Below are 19402 nucleotides of genomic sequence, written 5' to 3' on the forward strand. Positions count from 1 at the left end.
GGGGCATGGCTCCGGCACAACCCCAGGACACCTGGCCCATCACAACCAAACACTTCTGCAGCCTCTGCCTTGACATGGACAAATCTATATATTCATGTGAGGTTTCCCTGCCCATTTCAGAACAGAGCATCACCAGCCATGTGGTGTCAGGGCTGTCAGGCAAGACTATACATTGAAACAGACCTTCTTCTTTGGAGATCACTTGTAGCTGAGTAAGATTGTCTTTCACAAACATAGGCTTAACAGTGAGTCCGTAAGTGGCTGTGAAGGCCAAGGTTTCCAGGCAGGAGTTGATCATGGAGAGGATTTGCAAACATGCCTTCCTTTAGCTTGTTTCTCCTTTTAGCCCTGAGTTCATGCTTCTTCAAAGTCCATGACACCTTTGGTAAAGGCTGTTCTCCAACTGGAGTGCTTGCAGATCAGTACAAATGACAGGCACCTTTTCACGCACAAGCTTTCCTGCAGATATTCTGATGGATGCTGCAGCATGTGTGCCCCCCCCGAGCTCCCCATGCCCCCCACATTCTGCTTCAGAGAATGAATTACTGAACTGGGTAACCGTTGGGAGTGGATTTGTATTTGCAGCGATCCCAGCTGTGTAATGAATTTGCCTCCCTCTGTTCTTCAGGTGATGCCACAGAAGAGGAGAAAGTTCTTAGCAGAACCATGATGAAATATTGGGCTAACTTTGCTCGCAGCGGGTGAGTCATGGGCCACCGTGATAGTTATGGGGGTGTGGTGGGGCTGGCTGGAAGGCATGTAGGATGCCTTGGCAGACATGACAGAACATTGTCTGTTGTTGGTTCTGCTCCTAGAAACCCTAATGGAGAAGGTTTGGTAGAGTGGCCGGCCTATAACACCCAGGAGCAGTATCTAGAAATAAATCTGAAGCAGAAAGTCTCAATGAAGCTGAAAGAGAAAAAAGTGGAATTTTGGCTAAAGACTGTCCCTGAGAAGGTGGATGAGGTGAGAAGAAAACACACAGAATTGTAATTCACAAGCAGCTATGGACAATAAACAGAGCACCAAAATCACAAATGATAGTTACTTGTTAAAATATATTTTTCCACAAAACAAATACACCATATTTCTTTATTCTGAGCTGCAAAATGATGGAGAGTAGGTAATATAGAAAAATTAGTTAAATAAACATCTCTATCTTGTAAATTATGTTTATTCCTTTCCTGCAGGAGGTATGCACATTGTTACTAAGCCTAGATAAAAGTTACCTTTTGTTTTATGCAATGTTTACTTTCAGATCTTTGCATTGTCAAAAGTATACAGTAACAATAGTTCTGATTTACAAAACTTGAAAATAACTATAAAAATGAATATAGTGTTACATTTAGACTTTCAGAATAAAGGGATGCCATTTTTTTGTCAGAAAAGTGTTTGTTCCTTGGTCTTCCTTCAAAAGTTTCACCCTTCACAAAAGGCTCAAATAGGCTGATGGGGCAGCCTCTCATTTTCTAAAGAGGCAAATGCAAGAGATGGTCCCCCAGTTTTGGATCAGGACTCTGTGCATAACCCATACCTCCATGTGTCCCTGTTATGCACCAACACACATGCAAACACGTAACAACAGAAACATGATATTTCAAAATATTGGGCCTACAGTGACAGTGTACCAGAGAAAGTTAGTAAAACATCCTGTTGCCCCAATTTGGATAAAAACAAAAGACTGCTTATTATCACATAGTGCCAAAATAGTTGCACCCGTGCTGGGTGAAACTGCAAAAAACAGCTACAGATAATTAATTGGCTAGTCCATTGAAAAGTGGAGCATGGACTCCATAAACACACCACCCTGTCCAGACTAACAGCTTACACCAACTCATTTCTATGGGCAGACTAAGTTGGGGGGTGAAGATCCCCCCACTGGCATAGCATGGGTTGCCAGCGCCCGGGGCAAGGCAAATATCCCTGCACCACCTGCTGATAGGTTGGAACAAAGGGGAAATGGCACAGCGACCTACCCTAGTGGCAGTCACGGTGCCCCGTGAGTGTCAAGCATGGTGGAGAGCAGGACGGGGGATTGGTCAGGAGCAGGTATCTTTTAAAAGCCTGTGCAGAGTGTGCCCTGGCAACCAGCCATCACCCAAATCTGCTCCTCCGTTCACCCATGCAAACATTGGGAGATTTTCTGTGCAAGGGGAAAGGTGCACTATTTTTTTATTACTACTTTTTTTTTCTTTTTGAAATTTTGTGTCCCTAAGAATTTTGCACCCAGGGCAACTGCTGCTGTGGCCCCACCCATGCTATGCCACTAGGTCTTCTGTTCCCATTTAAGGAGCAGGGAGGGGCACTAAGGATGCAGAAGATGGACAGACAGGACAGACAACAGGAATGCACATGCCCCATGTTTGGGCTGTGCAGGGGCAGAAAGGACTGCGAGACCTGGGAAATGAAGCAGGTAGAAAGCAATGGAAGGCTGCAAGTGCTGAGAGGAAGCACTTTCCCCAATTAGAGACTTGAGGCTGTGTGTTGGAGTTATCGGAGGTGCTAGGCATAAACCTTTTTGAACCAGCCGCAGCCTGCAAATGTGGATTGTCCCCAAAAGTCATGGTGATGGGTGGCCAAATGCAGGCACCCCTTCGCAGGTTGCCCTGAGCCCTGCATGGTGTGGTGCTCAGCCCCTGTGCTCTCCTCAAATCCTCCCAAAGAAGCAAAAAAACCACACAGATAATTAACCAGAAGGGAAACCAGGTGTCTAAGAGGGAATTTAGAGCTTCGCACCGGAATGAAGAAAGGCAACCAATACAAGGAGAAGGGAAGTGTGGTGGAGAGAAGTCGGGGAGGGAAACAAGATGGCCCCAAAGAAGTCTGTTCTGGAGCATCCCATAGCAGTGCCTGGAAGACTTAAAGGGACAGTGACTTAAATAATTTGCTACCTGAAGTGGGAGGGTTGCTGAGGAAAGGTGAGCCAGGTCAACACTTGGGCTGGAGGAGGGAAGCAAAAATTGGCATTCTAAGTGACCAGAGAGGCTGGATTTAGCATAGAAATGGGTTGAGGTTAGGGAATAGAAGTGAGGGCTGGGTGCAAAAGCAGAAGAGGGAGGCTAAGGTCAGGCTGCACTGGACCCTGGTGCAAAACTGTAGTAAGGGGCCAAGAGAGCTCCAGGTGAAAATACAAGTGGAGAATCCGGAGCTGAAGAATTGCAAACAACTGTAGGTTCCTTTACTGATAAGGACAGAGGTCGCTGATAAGGCGCTCCTCCTACCCCACACTGGGGCTAATGAATGGCCAAGGAGGGGCATGTACTTTGGTTGGTTGAGTGCAGAGCAGAGAAGAAAAGAAAAGGCATTTGCAACCCTCTGGAGTCCTTCCTCCTATGGACTACAAACTAGCACAGCAGCCTGACTGCCAGCCTCAGCTGGGCACAGGGCCACCTGTAAGGGAAATAGCAATAGAACAGCTGTACATTGCAGGTCCAGATGAAATTAACAAATTTGTTGGGTGGCATTGTTCCACTACAATGAAAGCAATTACTACTACTTCTATTAGAATTATGAAGACACAACAGTCACAGATATATAGTCACAGATCCATTTCAGACCCTGGGGACTTCCTATGCCTATGATTGCAGCTGCCTGGAAGGATAGTGCTAAAAACCTGCATATATCTATACAGTGGTAGCTTGGGGTAAGAACTTAATTCGTTCCGGAGGTCCGTTCTTAACCGGAAACTGTTCTTAACCTGAGGTACCACTTTAGCTAAGGGGGCCTCCCACTGCTGCCACTGCGCAATTTCTGTTCTTGTCCTGAAGAAAAGTTCTTAACCCGAGGTACTATTTCTGGGTTAACGGAGTCTGTAACCTGAAGTGTCTGTAACCTGAAGCATCTGTAACCCGAGGTACCACTGTATAAAGCTGGGAATCCATGCTAGCTAAAGGCATGAACAGGCTCTGGGTGGCATGGGAAGAATCCAGATAAAACCCAACCAGCTGGACAATGTGGCTCAAATAATTTCTGTCTTAAAACCAAGCCTAAAGCTCAGCTGAAATGGATCTAGAAAGTCAGTGCAGTCCTGGAGAGCCGGGAGCTCGCTGGGAGCCTTGCCTGGGAAGGGAGTGTTTGCAACGAACCAGCCCAGTGTTGCTCCTGGGTCCAGGCCATTTCTGCAGAGAGGTGAGTTTCAACACGGCCTCTTTGAGAGTTGCCAGGACCGCTCCCTTTTGCAGTGAGGAATTCTGTTTCCCTGTGTCAGATGTTGGAAACGCTCCGTTTAGGCTGCATTGATAAGACCCAGTTGGACAGCTTCCGAACAGGCAGGTTTTTTGTTTTTTTGATTTATTTTGCCCTAGGGCGTAATGGAAAGGCAGTTCAATTTTCAGCCCTTATTTGGGCCCTTTCCCCCTTCACGTTTGGTGCTCCTTTCACCACACACCCTTAGCTGGCACTTCCTCCTCCCCCTTGGAGACCTTTGTGCTTTTCAAAGCAAGGCAACAAACTCTCCCAGGCAGGGAAGAACATGTCAGCTTCAGGCAAGAGTTGGCTGTTTGGAGTTCTGCTCTGTGGCCTGTCCATCGCTGGAACTGCAGCAGGGGGTAAATACAGCTTCTTTTGCTTATCGTGGGGAAGTTTAAGAAGACTCCTTTCAGGCAAAGGCTACGCTGATGGGACCCATAGGCTGCAATCCTTGGCATAGGTCCCCAAGAGTAAACCTCATTGAACACATAGTTCATGCTTCAATAGGGATTATGCTTCAATAGCCAACTAACTCTTTTTATTAGATTTGGAGGACAAAAGCAGGCAGGACAATTTTAGGTTAAGATGGATTAACAGTCTTGATTATTGTAGAGGAAATGGGATACCACCAAATGCATGCTATAGCTTTACACTCTGCTTTGACAGAGGGAAAATGATATTGAAGTGATTGAGTCAAGAGCTGTTGAAATTAAATATTTCACAGGAAACCTGCACTATTACAAATGAGACATGTGCATTATTAGCCAGGGTAATTTTATAGTTTGCCCCTTAATCTATCCTTTATAGATGTGTGTGTCAAAAAAAAGAAAAAAGAGTTGAATAACAAAAGAAGAAGAAAACATTTGGGGCAGAATTCCCAATACAGACTCCGCTGTTTTGTTTGAAGTTGTTTATTTATGTATTGTTGTTAAGAGTTAGAATTTATTTTAGAATTATGTACTGGTATGTATTTGTTTATTCTTAATATATCTCAATTCTGCCTTCATCCAAAACGTGAATGCCAGGGTGTGCAAAAAATAAATAAAAATCAAATAGCAATACTATATCAAAACAATTACAAGAAATAAAAACAGCATTGCGGAAGCCGAGAAAATAATAGGCCAAACACTATTCAGCAAACTAAGACAATATAGTGAATTTAAGAAGCCTGGACAAATCAAAATATTTTGGCCTGGAATTGAAAAGCAGACTCGAGTACAATTGAACAAAGCAGGTTTCCAAAGGGGGTGGGCCGTGAGGGGCCATTTAGCCCACAGGGGCTGATCTGTGACTCCTAAGGTCCCATTCACACTTATGCTTGTCCCGTGCCTAGACAGCATGGGTCCAAGCAGTTTCCCCCTTGGCCTGCTTCTTTCCCAAGGAAACCCTGCTCTTTAGTGCTAAATTGGAACAAACGTCAATCCGGAGAAAACCTGAATTGCCGTTCGCTAAAGAGCAGTTTTCTCCAGGGTGAGGGGAAGTGTGGCTAAGCCCTGAGTGGTCCTGCATTTTAATTCAGCCTTTGCTCCTTGGGCAGTTGCAAAAGTGTTCCTGGGGAAGTTGATGGTAATGATAAAGTACTAATAAAACACCTTTATTGAAAAAGAAGTTGAAGTGCGTGTTAACGATGAGTAGCAGACAAGTAATGGTGGCGGCAGCAGAATCTGAAGGCAAAAGCGCTACTAATTTAATAATCTCTTATTAGGAACACTTCAAACAATATGAACTACATAAGACTTGTTATGCTGTGATCAGATCCACCTGCTCAGGGTTGGGGTTTGTCCAAAGAGCAGCCAGCCAGGACAAGGTGCAAGGCCGTAAAAGCTCACAATAGGCCTCGCCTTGTTCTTTGCCCCCAGCTCCTGTGACTCCAAGGCATACGACCGCCTCTGAACATGGAGGCTCTGTAGAATTACACAGCTCAACTCCTCACAACAGGGCAGGTGGGGCTGGGGAGAGACATTAACCTCTGTGGGTACATTGCATCAGGACTTCCTCACATCCATCGTTTCCGTTCAAATGTGCTAATACAGGGTGCTTTGGTGGGTTAGCACATGGGAATACCACAAAGCTGCATATTACTCAATATCCTCCAAACAGGGGTGTCAACAGAATTTGACAGGGGTGCTACATTGTATGGGGATTGGGGCCCCTGCATCACATCCTTCTGGCTTCTGCAATCTGTTGGCAAGAGCTGTTACTCATGTATATATAATAATTTAGCCGAACCTACATCGCAAGGCTGTTGCGAATGTAAAGAGAGGGAGGGAAAGAAAACGTACCAACCCTGGCCTGCTGGGAAGAAAAGCGAGATGCAAACACAGGATCAATGTAATTAGCTCCCACAGGAGGCAGCTGAAAGTCACCAACTTGGATGGCTTTAAAAGAGGAATAACACAAGAGGCGGGGCTTTTTCACAGGCAGCCCCTGTGTGGGAACGCTCTCCCAATTTGTAGTAGCATTCCATCTGTCCATCAAGACACCCCTTTTTAGGTGCAACTATTCCCCTGATCGCCTGACTTCCCATTCATTCTTAACCGTTACTTTTTGCTGTTTCATCGGCTTGTTTATTAAGGATGTTTGTTTTCATTGCATTTGTGTTCGGCCATATTCTTAAAACTTGTTTTCTCTTTGCAACCCCCTTATAAGCCTTAATGGCAAGTAAAATTAATGATGGATGATGCTGTGAGAAGCGCCTCCTTGTTTGCAAGGCCGCCTGCCCCTGGTCTTCATGTTCATCTTTTGTAGGCCAAAGAAATGACCGTCCCGAAGTGGTTACCAAGTATGGGCCCTTGCAGGGCATGCTGGCCAGCGTGCAGGGCATCGACCAGCCTGTGAATGTCTTCCTTGGGATCCCTTTTGCCAAACCGCCGGTCGGAGCCCTGAGATTCTCCCCACCACAACCAGCAGAAGCGTGGAGCCATGTGAGGGAGTCAACGTCTATCCCTCCCGTGTAAGAATGAGCAAAATGTGACTTTGCTGGACATCCTCCTTGGGCTAGATTAATATGAAGGTCCTTTTCCTGTCTTGCTTTTAGTTGGTAGCAAAATGGTTTTCAGACCCAACTCAAATCCTCTGCCGTAAGCAAGAAGAGTGCCATTGGGTACAGAAAGAACAGCTATGTTAATCTGTGTCCATTGGTAAAAACAATTCTGTCAGGTCGGAAGGGGCAAAACCTGAAACATTGTCTGGATAACTCTAGCTTGCTTTAAGATAGGAAAACTATTTGGGAACACAGTTCTTTGGGAAGAAACAGGGTTATAGCTCTTTAAGTAAACAAATGGGAAGATGCTCCCTGGCCCTCAAACCCGTCATGAGAGTATTGGAGGCAACAACAGCCTCCTCATGGCTCCATTCCAAGGGCTGGGGCAGTATCTGTCTTCCAAGCCAAAGGGACTTTGCACCTGTTTAATCCAGCATTCAGAGGGCACCCAATTTCCCCAAGGAACCGCCAGCCTCTGGAGCTGAGGGATAAAGAGGTTTTACTCCGTGTTGTTCACCTGCCCTCCTTTCAGGTGGTAGGGGTGATTGTGGGAGCAGCGCAAATTGGGCAGTCCACACAGTTTGTTTCTAGGCATCAGCAGTGCTGCTTAGGGGGTGTTTTCCCTATCACCACCACCCATGGAACTGAGAGCAGGGGCTGGGCTGCTGAGCAAACATGTCCATCTTTAAGGCAGCAGGCGACAGAGGAGCTTCTGTGCAAAAGAACTGCAGTTCCAGCTTTTCCAGTCTGACCACATTGAATGCCCCAGGGCCTCTTTTCTGGTTAATGAGGAGCAGAGCACGCAAGGCTCTTGTCAAGCGATGAGTCAGTGGGAAACGCACACAGGAGCAGTGGCTACTGGAGACAAGCAGGTCCATGAACTTCTGTCCTGCATGCAAATGTATTCTGGTCTACAGCAATTTGGTTTCTCCCGAGTAATCCTGTGAATTGTAGCTTGAATTCTCAGTTGGAGCCCCTGCCAGGCACACATTGGCTATATATCTCTGGGTTCCCGAGAAGGCAGGTGGTGATAAAAGCTGTTTAAATCGCTCACACACACACACCCAACCATGAGCGTGACAGATAAGAGCTCCGCTCTCCTTAGCCTGACCGTCCTTTCACATCCTTTTCTTTCTTCTCATCTGTTTCAAAGGTGCCTGCAAGACTTGGGATGGCTGGCTGACTTTAGCAAGATTCTGAATATGACGCTTCCCGACTTAGCAGTGGCCGAAGATTGTCTTTACCTGAATGTTTTTACCCCAGACACCAAGGCCAAATTGCCTGTAAGCAAACAAAGCCTTCCTTGAAATTATCACCTCATGCTGCCTGCAAATGTGCAACCAGAAGCAGCGCAGGATCGGAGGCAGTTGCTCTTGAGGCCAGCAGGGCAGAGGACAGAAACAGCAACCCACAATGTTATGGGGCTGTTGCTCCCCCCCTTTAATTGCCCATGCTCCACTCGCACATGCACACATGCTTCTTGCACCTTTCTTTCCACAGCTGGCAGACATGGAGTGAAGAAAACAATCAGCAGCAACTCTTTACCTTCAGCCTGTAGTTCACTCTTCTCTGAGACATTCCCCTCCTTTTCCTCAGCTTTTGACTGGCATCTCTTCACAGTCCAAGCCCTTCAGCTGCCCATCCACTCCCTGGATCTCCTCAGCCACTCTGGATGCTCTGCAGCTGGGCTTCTGGGTTCACCCCAACCCCTCGTAGAGTCCGATTCCCCATCCAATCTGAAACCATACTGGAACCTGCTTAGTAACTTTGCAAATGTAGTAGCGATTTTATTGCTGCAATGGCATGCATTCTGCCTTTCAGCTGCTCCACTGGCTCCTGGTGCAAAGCACCCAACTTCTCTTGAAAGCTCTTTTAGTGCTGGCCCTGTTGCTCCATTAACACCAAGTTCGTCTGTGCCAGGAATGTTGCTGTTATAACGAGTTCCTTTTATTTTGTGTATTTTCCCAGGTCATGGTCTGGATCCACGGAGGGGCTCTGATATTAGGTGGAGCTTTTATGAATGATGGATCAGCCTTGGCTGCTTATGAAAAGGTGGTAGTCGTTGCGATTCAGTACAGGCTGGGTCTCCCAGGATTCTTCAGGTGAGATAGTTTCTAACACTTGAAAAAGCTGCACTAACTTGAAGGTACACAGGGCACATGCAATCTCTTTGGTGAAGATTAGACATGTCTTTGCTTCTCTTGCTAGGAGTAATAAATAAAAAGCTTTGCAAGGAGAGGAAGGGAGGTGGAAAGAAAAGGGAAGAGGAAGGGAATCCAACTTGCTTCATCGCTGCATCTTCCTGATTTGCACCACGCAAAATAAGACACAACCAAAAGACCTGCTACCCTTTGAAATTAGTATTTCTCCAAATTTTGTGATACAGTTATCCAGCCAGAAAATGCATGTGGAAACACATATTAGGGGGAATGTGGAAGAAAAGGCATATATTAGTGAAAACAGCCTGCGAAGTTGAGAAGCTGGAAGTCCCAAGCAATAGGGTCCCGAAAGAAGGGCTGAATGAAAGGAAAAATGGGGGGACAGAGGAGACACATGAATGGATGAAATGAGAAAGATCCTGGAGGAAATTCTCACTTTGCGCTACCTGGCTGCTGTTGCCCATTCCAGAGCGGTGGTTCTGAGGCAGAAGATTGCTCACTTCTCAGGTCAAACCTTCAGCTTATCTCCTTGCAGAGCAGAGATAGATCATTTTGGGGGTGGGGGATGCATGTTAACCATCTAGTAGTTTCTCCATCGCTTGACTATTGCCTTTCTTTTAGCACTGGTAGCAGTGATGCCCGTGGAAACTGGGGATTGCTGGATCAAGTAGCTGCTCTCCGGTGGGTTCAGGAGAACATTGCACATTTTGGAGGAGATCCCAATTCTGTGACCATATTTGGAGAGTCTGCAGGAGCATTTAGTGTTGGTGCTCAGGTAGGGATCCACTAAATATGGAGATCGCAAAGGCTCTGAGGACTCTGCCAGACATCTCTAAACTGGGGCTGGGAGGTGGGCAGAAGAAAGATCTGGATCCAGTTGTAAATCACTTTTATGCTGTAGATCTCCAAACATTTCTGGTTTAACAAGACCAACAACAAAGTGCTTCCTCCGTATTAAAGGACACTACTGGCAAAACTAAGATAATTTGGGGGAGAGAAGGGTATTTGTGTGGAAGGACTGTAAGGGCCGTTCAGCTCTAGTTCTCAGACACAACAGCTGCCTTTGCAAGAAATGTTACGTCTTCCACAAAATAGTCTGAAGCAAAGCAGGTTGCCTCTGCAACTCTGGACCTGCTCAGCTCAGGAGCTTCACTGGGCATTTGAGAGCTGCCTTCAGAGCCACCTGTGCCATGGAGACAGTGCTGGTGGGGGGAGCCCACATCCACCTTTGGGAGAATAGACTCTATTTAGGGCTTGCAAGGCTTTATTTTCCACTTGTCAGCCAATGGAGACAGTACTGTCTCCATTGACTTGCATGGAGAGAGGAGGGTGGTGACACCTGAAGCTTTGGAAAACCAAAACAAGGTTGTAGCTTGCATCCAAAGCAGTGAGTAAAGGTAAAATGCACACCCATTACACCCAGCACAGCCAGCTTTCCACTGAGATAATGCAAGGATTGTTCACACCTGAACTTAATGTGCGTTTGAAGCTGTTTGCATTCCCATTTAAGTACAGTACTTGGTTTTTGAACAGCTTAGTTCTCGAACGTTTTGGCTCCTGAACACTGCAAATCCAGAAGTGACTGTTCCAGTTTGCGAACTATTTTTGGAAGCCAAACGTCCAGCGCAGCTTCCGATTGGCTGCAGGAGCTTCCACGCTTTGGTTTTTGTACATTTTGGAGGTCGAATGGACTTCTGGAACAGATTCCATTCTACTTCCAAAGTACGACTGTAATGCCCTACACAAGACATCCCCCTCAGACAGCTGCTCTCCTGCTGATAACCTGTGAATTTAGATTGCCCTGATCCAGGGATAATCCAGTAGGTTTTGAAAAATGTGACTCCAAACCACTCCACTTGAGATGGTGAATGCATTGCCTTGGATTTTGCTCCCGATTTTTTTTAAAAAATGTATTTATGTATTTAATTATTACTTTTGAACTGCACAGAAAACTTTAGTTTGGGGACAGTATGTAAATACTGAAAATAAATACAGTAAATGCCATACTAAAAGACATCTTTGATCTTGAATGCCTTGTTTTGTGTCTCTCACCTGCCCTCCTTCTTCCTCTGCTGCAGCTCCTGTCCCCCTTGTCCAAGGGCTTGTTCCACAGGGCCATCTCTGAGAGCGGAGTCACTCAGCTTCCAGGCCTCATCACTAGCTGCCCAGAAGTCCTTGCTCAAGTGAGTCTGTTGTTGTTGTGCAGGGAGACAGTACCCTTAAGAGCAATAGTCTGGTTCCCAAACTGCTTTGGACTGTTCCAGGGAATGAAAGTTTGAGGATTGCAGCTTAAGCATCTCTCAGATATTAATCAAAACAGACTGATATAAGGGGTGAATCAAAGCATTCAAAAAGATGGAAGAGAGACAGCCTCTGAGCATGAGCAGAGCTCTGTAGCCAAGGGGGCCCCATCTAGTCCAGCATCCTGTTTTCACAATGGCCAATCAGATGCCTAAGGAAAGCCTGCAATAATTTGCTGGGAGGGAACATGGACCTGTGATTTACAGTACAGTGGTACCTCTGGATGCGAACGGGATCCATACCGGAGACAGAGGTTCTTGTTTCAGGATGACAACCACCCTGAGACGAGTGACAGCCTCAAGCTCTGCTTCAAACAAGCCCATGGAAATGTCAGGCTTTTGTGACTGTTCACCGTCAATGCAGTGCCAATTGCTTTGTGGTGTAGTGGTTAAGAGCGGTAGTCTCGTAATCTGATGATCCGGGTTCGATTCCCCGCTCCTCCACATGCAGCTGCTGGGTGACCTTGGGCTAGTCACACTTCTTTGAAGTCTCTCAGCCCCACTCACCTCACAGAGTGTTTGTTGTGGGGGAGGAAGGGAAAGGAGATTGTTAGCCGCTTTGAGACTCCTTCGGGTAGTGATAAAGCGGGATATCAAATCCAAACTCCTCCTCCTTCTCCTCTTCTAATCTGTATTATTATTTTATTCCCCCCTCCTCCATCAAAAGTTCTCACATAAAATTGCAAAAGCCTCTGGCTGTGAGGCCAGCAGTTCTGCGCTGGTTAAATGCTTGAGGAGCAAAACAGAAGAAGAACTCAGAACCGTGAATACCAACTTGACCCTGGTGAGTCTGAAAACTTCAACGACATCCACATAATGTGATGCTCTTCCGCTCTGTTTTTGCTCTCCTTTGTTTATTTGGGTCGGGAGGTATGTGGGCCACAAACTGTTGGAATCTTCCTAGATGAAAAAGATTTAAACATGAGGGAGTTTGCATTGTTATCCAAGGGGGCAACTATGCACACATGCCAAAAGGTTTGTTTGGACTAAGCCCATGCCTCTCCAGGGTCTTTTTATTTGGCGATTCGTCATTTTGCGTCATACAAACACACATGTATTTTTCTCATTCCAAATCCTCCTTGGTCGGGTTTCAAGTATATTAACACTTTGGGGAAAGGCTACAGCTTAATGGGAGAGAATCTTGCTTGCGTGTGGAAGGTTCCAGATTTAATCCCAGCATCTCCAGGTCGGAGTGGCAAAGGCCCATGCCCAAAACCTTGGAGCGTGGCTACCAGTCAGTGGAGATAATATTCAGCTAGATGTGGTCTGGCTTGTAATAAGGCAGCTTCCTATGTCCCTACTTTTGGAATTCTCCAGTTTTGCTTCATTCTTGTTATACATAACTTTTGCAGTTGTTTCTAGGGATCCAACACACATTAAAGAGAACTTTCCTTTAAAAACAAACAGGGATTTGGGATTATCCCCGCAGTAGTTGATGGAGAGTTCCTTCGAAAGGCACCCAAGGAACTACTGGCCTCAAAGGAATTCAACACTGTCCCATATCTATTAGGTTTGAATAATCACGAATACGGATGGGTTGTTCCTGCGGTAAGTTGCTCACAATTTATTTTTGTACCCTGATGTGTGGCTGCAATAGAGTCTGGTGCTTTTGAATAATATTTTGAAAGCGAAAGATGTTTGCTGCAACTCCCTGCCCCTCCTTCCCTTCTTCCTCATCCTCTTTATGGATTTACCATGTCTTTTGTGGCTTTACAAACTCAGGTAAAATGAGTGAAATGTGAACGCAGGGTTCCATATTCCTTGGATGATATTGAATGTGAAGTCTCTATTTAATTCCACAGGCAATGAACATCTCCGGCATAACTGAAGGCATGGATAAGGAGACCATCATTGCGTTGTTTCAGCGGATAACCGCCTCCATGGTAAGAGAGAAGCCAACGAGCCCTACTTACTGAGCTTTCTACAAGCTCCAGTGTGTATGGGAAAGGGGAGATAACATAAAGAGGGGCAGAAGAAACACCTGCAGAACAGGGCCGGCCCCTTCCAAAGGCCTTTCCCTTCCAGCCTTTGTGGTTTCATTTCTGCAGCCTTTAAAGCAGGGATTAAACATGCATCTAGGATCAAATGATCCACAACATCAGGTGCCAGTTACAGAAACAAGAACAAAAACTCGGTGTGGTGGTGGTGGGAGCCTCCACATCTTTGCAGAGTGTGAGACCCACCCACAAGCAGTGGCAGTGGAGAAAAACCAGCGGCCCCTTTGCTTTCTTTTGCAAACAGGCATCTCTGCTGCCGCTTTGCATGTCTTAAAGCAGGGGTGTTCAACAGGTAGATCCCCTCAAAGTTTTGGTAGAGGTCTTTGGCCCCTTTCCTGCTTTTATGGAAACCAGGGAGGTGGGATTAAGTCTTCATCACTGGTTCCGCACCCCTTCTCTCCCTGTCAGGGGTGCATCATTTACACCCCTCCACAAATCCATTCATTCACACCTACACACACCCTTGACACAGACATTTAAAGCTGCCTTTCTTTTGCCTCTCCCCTTTTCTCCTCCCACATCCCTGAAATTGTTCCCATTCACATGAGTGGGATGCTTTCACTAACCCTGTTGTGCAAAGGTTCAGTTGAGGAGAGGGTTATTTTCTTCCCAGCTCCTCCCCAGCCCATTCCAATTCCTCTCTCCTTGCATGATAAATTAGCCTTGGGGAGGGGGGAAAACCTATTTTCCTCTAAGCCTAATTGCCATGTTTGGGGGCAGGAAGCAGATGTGTGGGTGCCAGATCCCAAAGCTTTGAGGGCTATGAGTGGCCCACAAGCCAGAGGTTTCCTCTCCTTGTCATGTGTTGTCGCTGTTGTTTCCTGGAAGAGCCCAGCTGCTGCACCCATTTCCCTGGCGGCATTTGCTGGGCAATGTATGTCGCAGGAGGGGCAGTGGTTCCCATGACCTTCTCTAATGTGCCTGCTTCCTCCTTTCCTTGCAGAATTTATCACCTGAGCCTCTGCAGACGGCACTGGATGAATACTTGGGAGACACCAAGGACCGTGTCAAGTTACGAGATCGCTTTCTGGACATGATGGGAGATATGGTCTTTGTTGCTCCTGCTGTTGAGATAGCTAGATATCATAGAGGTGAATTCACTTTTGAAATAACGGAATGACCACAGCAAAGCGTTATTTATATATTTTATTTATTAGATTTATATACCAACCTTCATCATAAGATCTCATTAGAAGCTCTTGCATTGGGGAAATTTCTAGAGGCTCCATGATTGTCAAGAGGTGCTGGGTTCCAGTCTTGGAACCCAACCTGGATGAGAAAAAAATACTTGGGGGGAGGGGGAGGGAAGATGTTGCTGGTCCAGGGGAGTGGGTTCAGCTTGCCTCACCCTTTTGCTCTCCCCACAACCTGTCCTCTGATTCTATGCCAGGTGGAGTATGCATTTTATTTATGATAGATCAATTTCTAACCCCACTTTTCCACCCAGTGGAACCACATCAAAGTATGAAGTGAAATACAAAATAACATTCAAAACCATTAGACCCACACAGATAAAATGTCTTCCATTAAACCAGTGCTTTTTTTCTAAAAATATGTTTAGGGGTACTCTCATTTTGACTGAAGAAAAGCACCATTTTATAGTTCAAATCGGGGGAAATAAATACAGTAAATGGGCTGTACAAAGATTCACAAAATGTTTTGGGGTATGCATCCCCCTGTGTTCACCCAGAAAAAAGCACTGCATGAAACTAATGCCACCATATTTACAGTTGATATTATAAGTTAACTTTGGTGACCAAAACCCTGTCTGATTCCCCCTCCCCCCCAAAAAAATTATTTACTGCATTTATATTCTATTCTCTTTTTTTCTGCAGGGAGCTCCAGGTAGCATCCCCATTTAATCCCCATACAACAACCTTTTTGCTGTAGTTTAAGCTGAGAGGCAGTGACTAGCCAAGGTTATGCAGTTAGCTGCATGGGCAAGTGGGGATTTGAACCCAGATCTCGCAGGTTCTAGGTCCAACATTCCACCCTCTGTGCCACACTAGCTTTGCTTGCTGATAGAAGGTCATCAGAGAATGGGCTGTGTGGGCTTCCTTTGGCCGAGATATCGAAAGTCCAGGAACGGTCACTGAAAAGCCTCTTTCTTGAAATTTCTGCCAAATACCTTCTTCAGGTATTTGTGGCACAGACAGAAGTTCTCTTTCTCTCCTCCTCTGTCCCGGATCTCAACACTCAAGCAGACTTGTATGAGAGCAATCTTTTGGATATCCTGGTCCCAAGTCATGTACTGTCATAATGAACATTTTGACTTGTGCCCAGAGACGACTTCTAGACAGTGTGTCTTGCTCCCAGTAGCTGGCAGTGACTAGCTGCCCAGGCATTCTGAGCCAGTTGCTATAGGAGTCCAAATTATAGCTGCCACTAAGACATGTGTCCCTGTGATGAGGTATGTGGTGAACACATGATATTAACAAATGCATTGTGCATGCTAATGACTGTGATCATATGTGCTCTGTGGATCACAACCATCGTAATGTATGGTGTCCCAGTAATCACTGCAAACACTGATCTCTCTCTCTCCCCTCTCCCCCACCCACTTTTTGTTTCAGATTCTGGAGCTCCTGTCTACCTTTATGAATTCCAGCACCGGCCCAGTGCATTAAAAAACGCAAAGCCAGATTTTGTGAAGGCAGATCATGGTGATGAACTTGCCTTTGTATTTGGGATGCCATTCTTAGGCAGTGAGTCAGCCACTTTGATGGGTAAGAATCTTATTGATGTTTTCTTCTGCTTTGCTTTTATAAGGCAGGGAAAGGTGCAGTTGCACAGGAGAAAGTCAATAAGGTCAGAAGGATTTCTTAAGGCTGGGCAAGACTGGCTTCTTTTGTAATGGAGATTATTGCCTCAATGGCTGGATCTTCCTTAAGTCTTCTGAAGGCGTAGGTGGCATAGCGTGGGGGGGCTGCAATCGCCCTGGGTTCATTTTTCAGGGTGGGGCAAGCACTGCTCCTGCCCCTCCCTGAGCCAGGCTGGCACCGCTTTGTGAGACTAGGATCTGATATATCCCAGCCTTGCAAAACCACTTGGGGAGGGCGGTGTGAGAAGGGAGCATGGCTGGTGTGCCTTTCTTATGCTGCCCTCCCCGGATTCCAGCCTTGCAAAGCCATTCTGGGAGTGCAGTGTGAGGACACAACAGGCATGCCACTAGGGACTGGTGTTGCTCCAGCAGTGATGAGGGCTGGCTGGGTGAGCTAAGTGGGCTCCATTTGTTCTCTGTGTCTTGCCCCGATGTGAGCGCATGCGAACTGGGCACCATGGAGACACATGGCCTTTCCCACTTCTAGCTCAGGATGAGTGAGCAGGAAGGGGCAGAGTCTTGCAGCTCTGGAATGTGCCTTTTGGGGGTTTGCCTCTCTCTGGAAGTCTGAGGTGGGATTTGCTTCCGGGGTGTTTAAACTGCTGCCTCCAGCTATGCTTAACCTGTATACATCTGTAAAGAAACTCTAATATTATGAAATGGCCTCAGCGACCTCCTTCCAAAGGCAACCAAACTTGGGTGAGTGGAGCTGACCTGGAACTTCTCCCCCCTTGGAGAAGCAGGCTGAATAAGAACATTATCAAGGATTAATTTAATCATTAACCAGCTTTAGCAGTTCACAGACTGCTGTTTAAATATGCCCATGGAATTTGATTTCAATATTTATCAGACTGCCCAGCCCCCCCCAATGGGAACTGTAGTTTAAGGGTGCTGGGAACTGCAACTCTGTGGCATGCAAACTACAGTTCCCAGTGTTTGATAGTTGATATCTTTACTAAGCCACTCTGGGAATTTATCTGAAGGGTACTAGGAGTTTACGTCTGATAGGAAACAAAAACCATAAACAGATGAGGAAGCAAAACAAATTTTAAGCAAATGATAACATTGAAATACCTCTTTAAAGCTCTACTGATAGTCAATACCATAAATTCTACATGAATTACTACATGCTACATGACTAATACGTTCTTCCCCCTGTACTTCTCACATAAAGCGACAGAGGCCGAGAAAGAGCTCAGCAGAAAAATGATGAAATACTGGAGCAACTTTGCCCGAAATGGGTGAGATTCTTGGCTATTTCAAAACACTATGCCTCAGTGGATGCAATATTTGCATTGTTATTAATAATTGCTATTATTTGATATCTATCATAAAGCATCTGTAGGTGTCTTACAAATGCAAGGACATCAACAATCACGTTTAACAATAAACCGCAATGACAGCAAAATTGTAATACAGAAGCAGCAATAATCTTGATAATCCTATTGTCTGAAATGCCTGGAAGAAGACGTACGTTCTGACCTGATGCTGAAAGGATGTAAATAAATGACAGCACCAGGAAGGCCTCACTGGGGAGGATGCAGCCAAAATGGCCCTCTCCCTTGTAAACCTATCTTGGAGGGGAGACCCAGCGAAGGGCCTCAAACAATGAGCACAAGGTCTACCCATGTTTAAGAGGAGAGGCTTTAGGGCAGGGGTCAGCAAGGCTTACCTTGCCTGGGCCGGTTCACTGCCGCAGAGCCCCCTCTGGGGGCCAGATCACAGGTGCACAATTTCTGGCATCTGTGCAGATGCGATTTCCAGCTTCTGTGCATGCGCAGACACGATTTCCAGTGCTGCGAAAGCGAGTCCCCACACTGGTTTAGCGCAGCGCGCGAGGGCTCGCCAAGCAGGTGGCTCGGTTCGGGGCCGGCTCGGGGGCTGGTAAAATGACCCCCGTGGGCCGTTTGTGGCCCATGGGCCTTAGGTTGCTGACCCCTGCTTTAGGGCCTTGAGCCACATAAGGCTTTCCAGGTTAAAACTAAGACTTGGAATTGGTCCCGGAAACAGATAGGCAGCCAGCGCGGCTCTGCCAGAACCAATGATGGGCTCAGACCACTTCATTTCCCTCATCAGTCCTGCTGCCACATCCTACACCAGCTGCAGTTTTCGAGCTGTCTTGAAAGGCAGCCTCATGTATAGTGCATTGTTGTAATCGAAAACAGAGGTTGCTAGAGGATAGATTACCAAGGAACCACCCACTAACAGCGTCTCGTTGTTTCGGATTGAGCCTCATCCAGGCCGTCACCATGACCAGGCACCAGTTCAGCACACCAACCATCTCAGCGGCAGAAAGAGAGATGCATGCCGTCAGTATACGGATGGCGATACGCTCCGAGATGCTGTATGGCCCCACTGAGTGGCTTTACATACATGCCAAAAAGTACAAAACCAAAATGCTGAATAGGAACTGAATTCTCGGCTCTGTCTTTTTCAGGAATCCAAATGGCAAAGGTTTGGTGGAATGGCCTCAGTATGGTCTGAATGAAGAATATTTGGAATTAAACCTGGAGCAAAGGAAAGCAGAGAAGCTGAGGAAGAACAAGGTGGACTTCTGGTTAAAGACACTGCCTGAAAAAATGAAGAAAATGGCTGAAGGAAAGGAAAAACATGGGGAACTGTAGCCAGTGGCCAAATTGCCCCAGCTTATTTTTGTTTGTTTTCAGAACAAACACTTTCCAACAAGAATTATTTCAGTCTGAAAAATGCATTTGTTCAACGCATGTTCTAACGCCGAAAATCTTAGCTATTATGAGATACTATTTATACAGCAGAAATGCCAGGTGATTCACATCAACAGTTAGAAAATCCTGCCAGTGATTTGAAGAGTAACGAGTTTATGCCCCAGTGCAGTTTAAGAATCCTGAGCATGGCTGCAACGCCTTGTTGATTAGTCAGATTAGGTCACTAATCTTAAAATTCTTCTCACGCAAATACTTGGCAAACAAGCACAG

The 19402-nt window shown here is 46.2% G+C and overlaps 1 protein-coding gene across 1 annotated transcript in view; it reads left to right on the forward strand.

Annotated features, from left to right (window-relative positions):
* Positions 1 to 19139, forward strand: part of LOC128420304 (uncharacterized) — a 32553-nt gene extending 13414 nt beyond the window's left edge. The window contains exons 12-27 of the mRNA XM_053401912.1: positions 629 to 701; positions 816 to 989; positions 2377 to 2413; positions 4394 to 4547; positions 6937 to 7141; positions 8325 to 8454; positions 9140 to 9273; positions 9952 to 10105; positions 11409 to 11513; positions 12298 to 12414; positions 13038 to 13178; positions 13433 to 13513; positions 14571 to 14718; positions 16201 to 16353; positions 17623 to 17689; positions 18886 to 19139. Of these exons, the coding sequence (XP_053257887.1) occupies positions 629 to 701; positions 816 to 989; positions 2377 to 2413; positions 4394 to 4547; positions 6937 to 7141; positions 8325 to 8454; positions 9140 to 9273; positions 9952 to 10105; positions 11409 to 11513; positions 12298 to 12414; positions 13038 to 13178; positions 13433 to 13513; positions 14571 to 14718; positions 16201 to 16353; positions 17623 to 17689; positions 18886 to 19072 (2060 nt within the window). The 3' untranslated portion in view covers positions 19073 to 19139. The remainder of the gene's footprint in view (positions 1 to 628; positions 702 to 815; positions 990 to 2376; positions 2414 to 4393; positions 4548 to 6936; positions 7142 to 8324; positions 8455 to 9139; positions 9274 to 9951; positions 10106 to 11408; positions 11514 to 12297; positions 12415 to 13037; positions 13179 to 13432; positions 13514 to 14570; positions 14719 to 16200; positions 16354 to 17622; positions 17690 to 18885) is intronic.
* The last annotated feature ends 263 nt before the right edge of the window (positions 19140 to 19402 follow it).

This window comes from Podarcis raffonei, chromosome 8, assembly GCF_027172205.1.
Source record: "Podarcis raffonei isolate rPodRaf1 chromosome 8, rPodRaf1.pri, whole genome shotgun sequence".
In the NCBI taxonomy this organism is placed as follows: domain Eukaryota; kingdom Metazoa; phylum Chordata; class Lepidosauria; order Squamata; family Lacertidae; genus Podarcis; species Podarcis raffonei.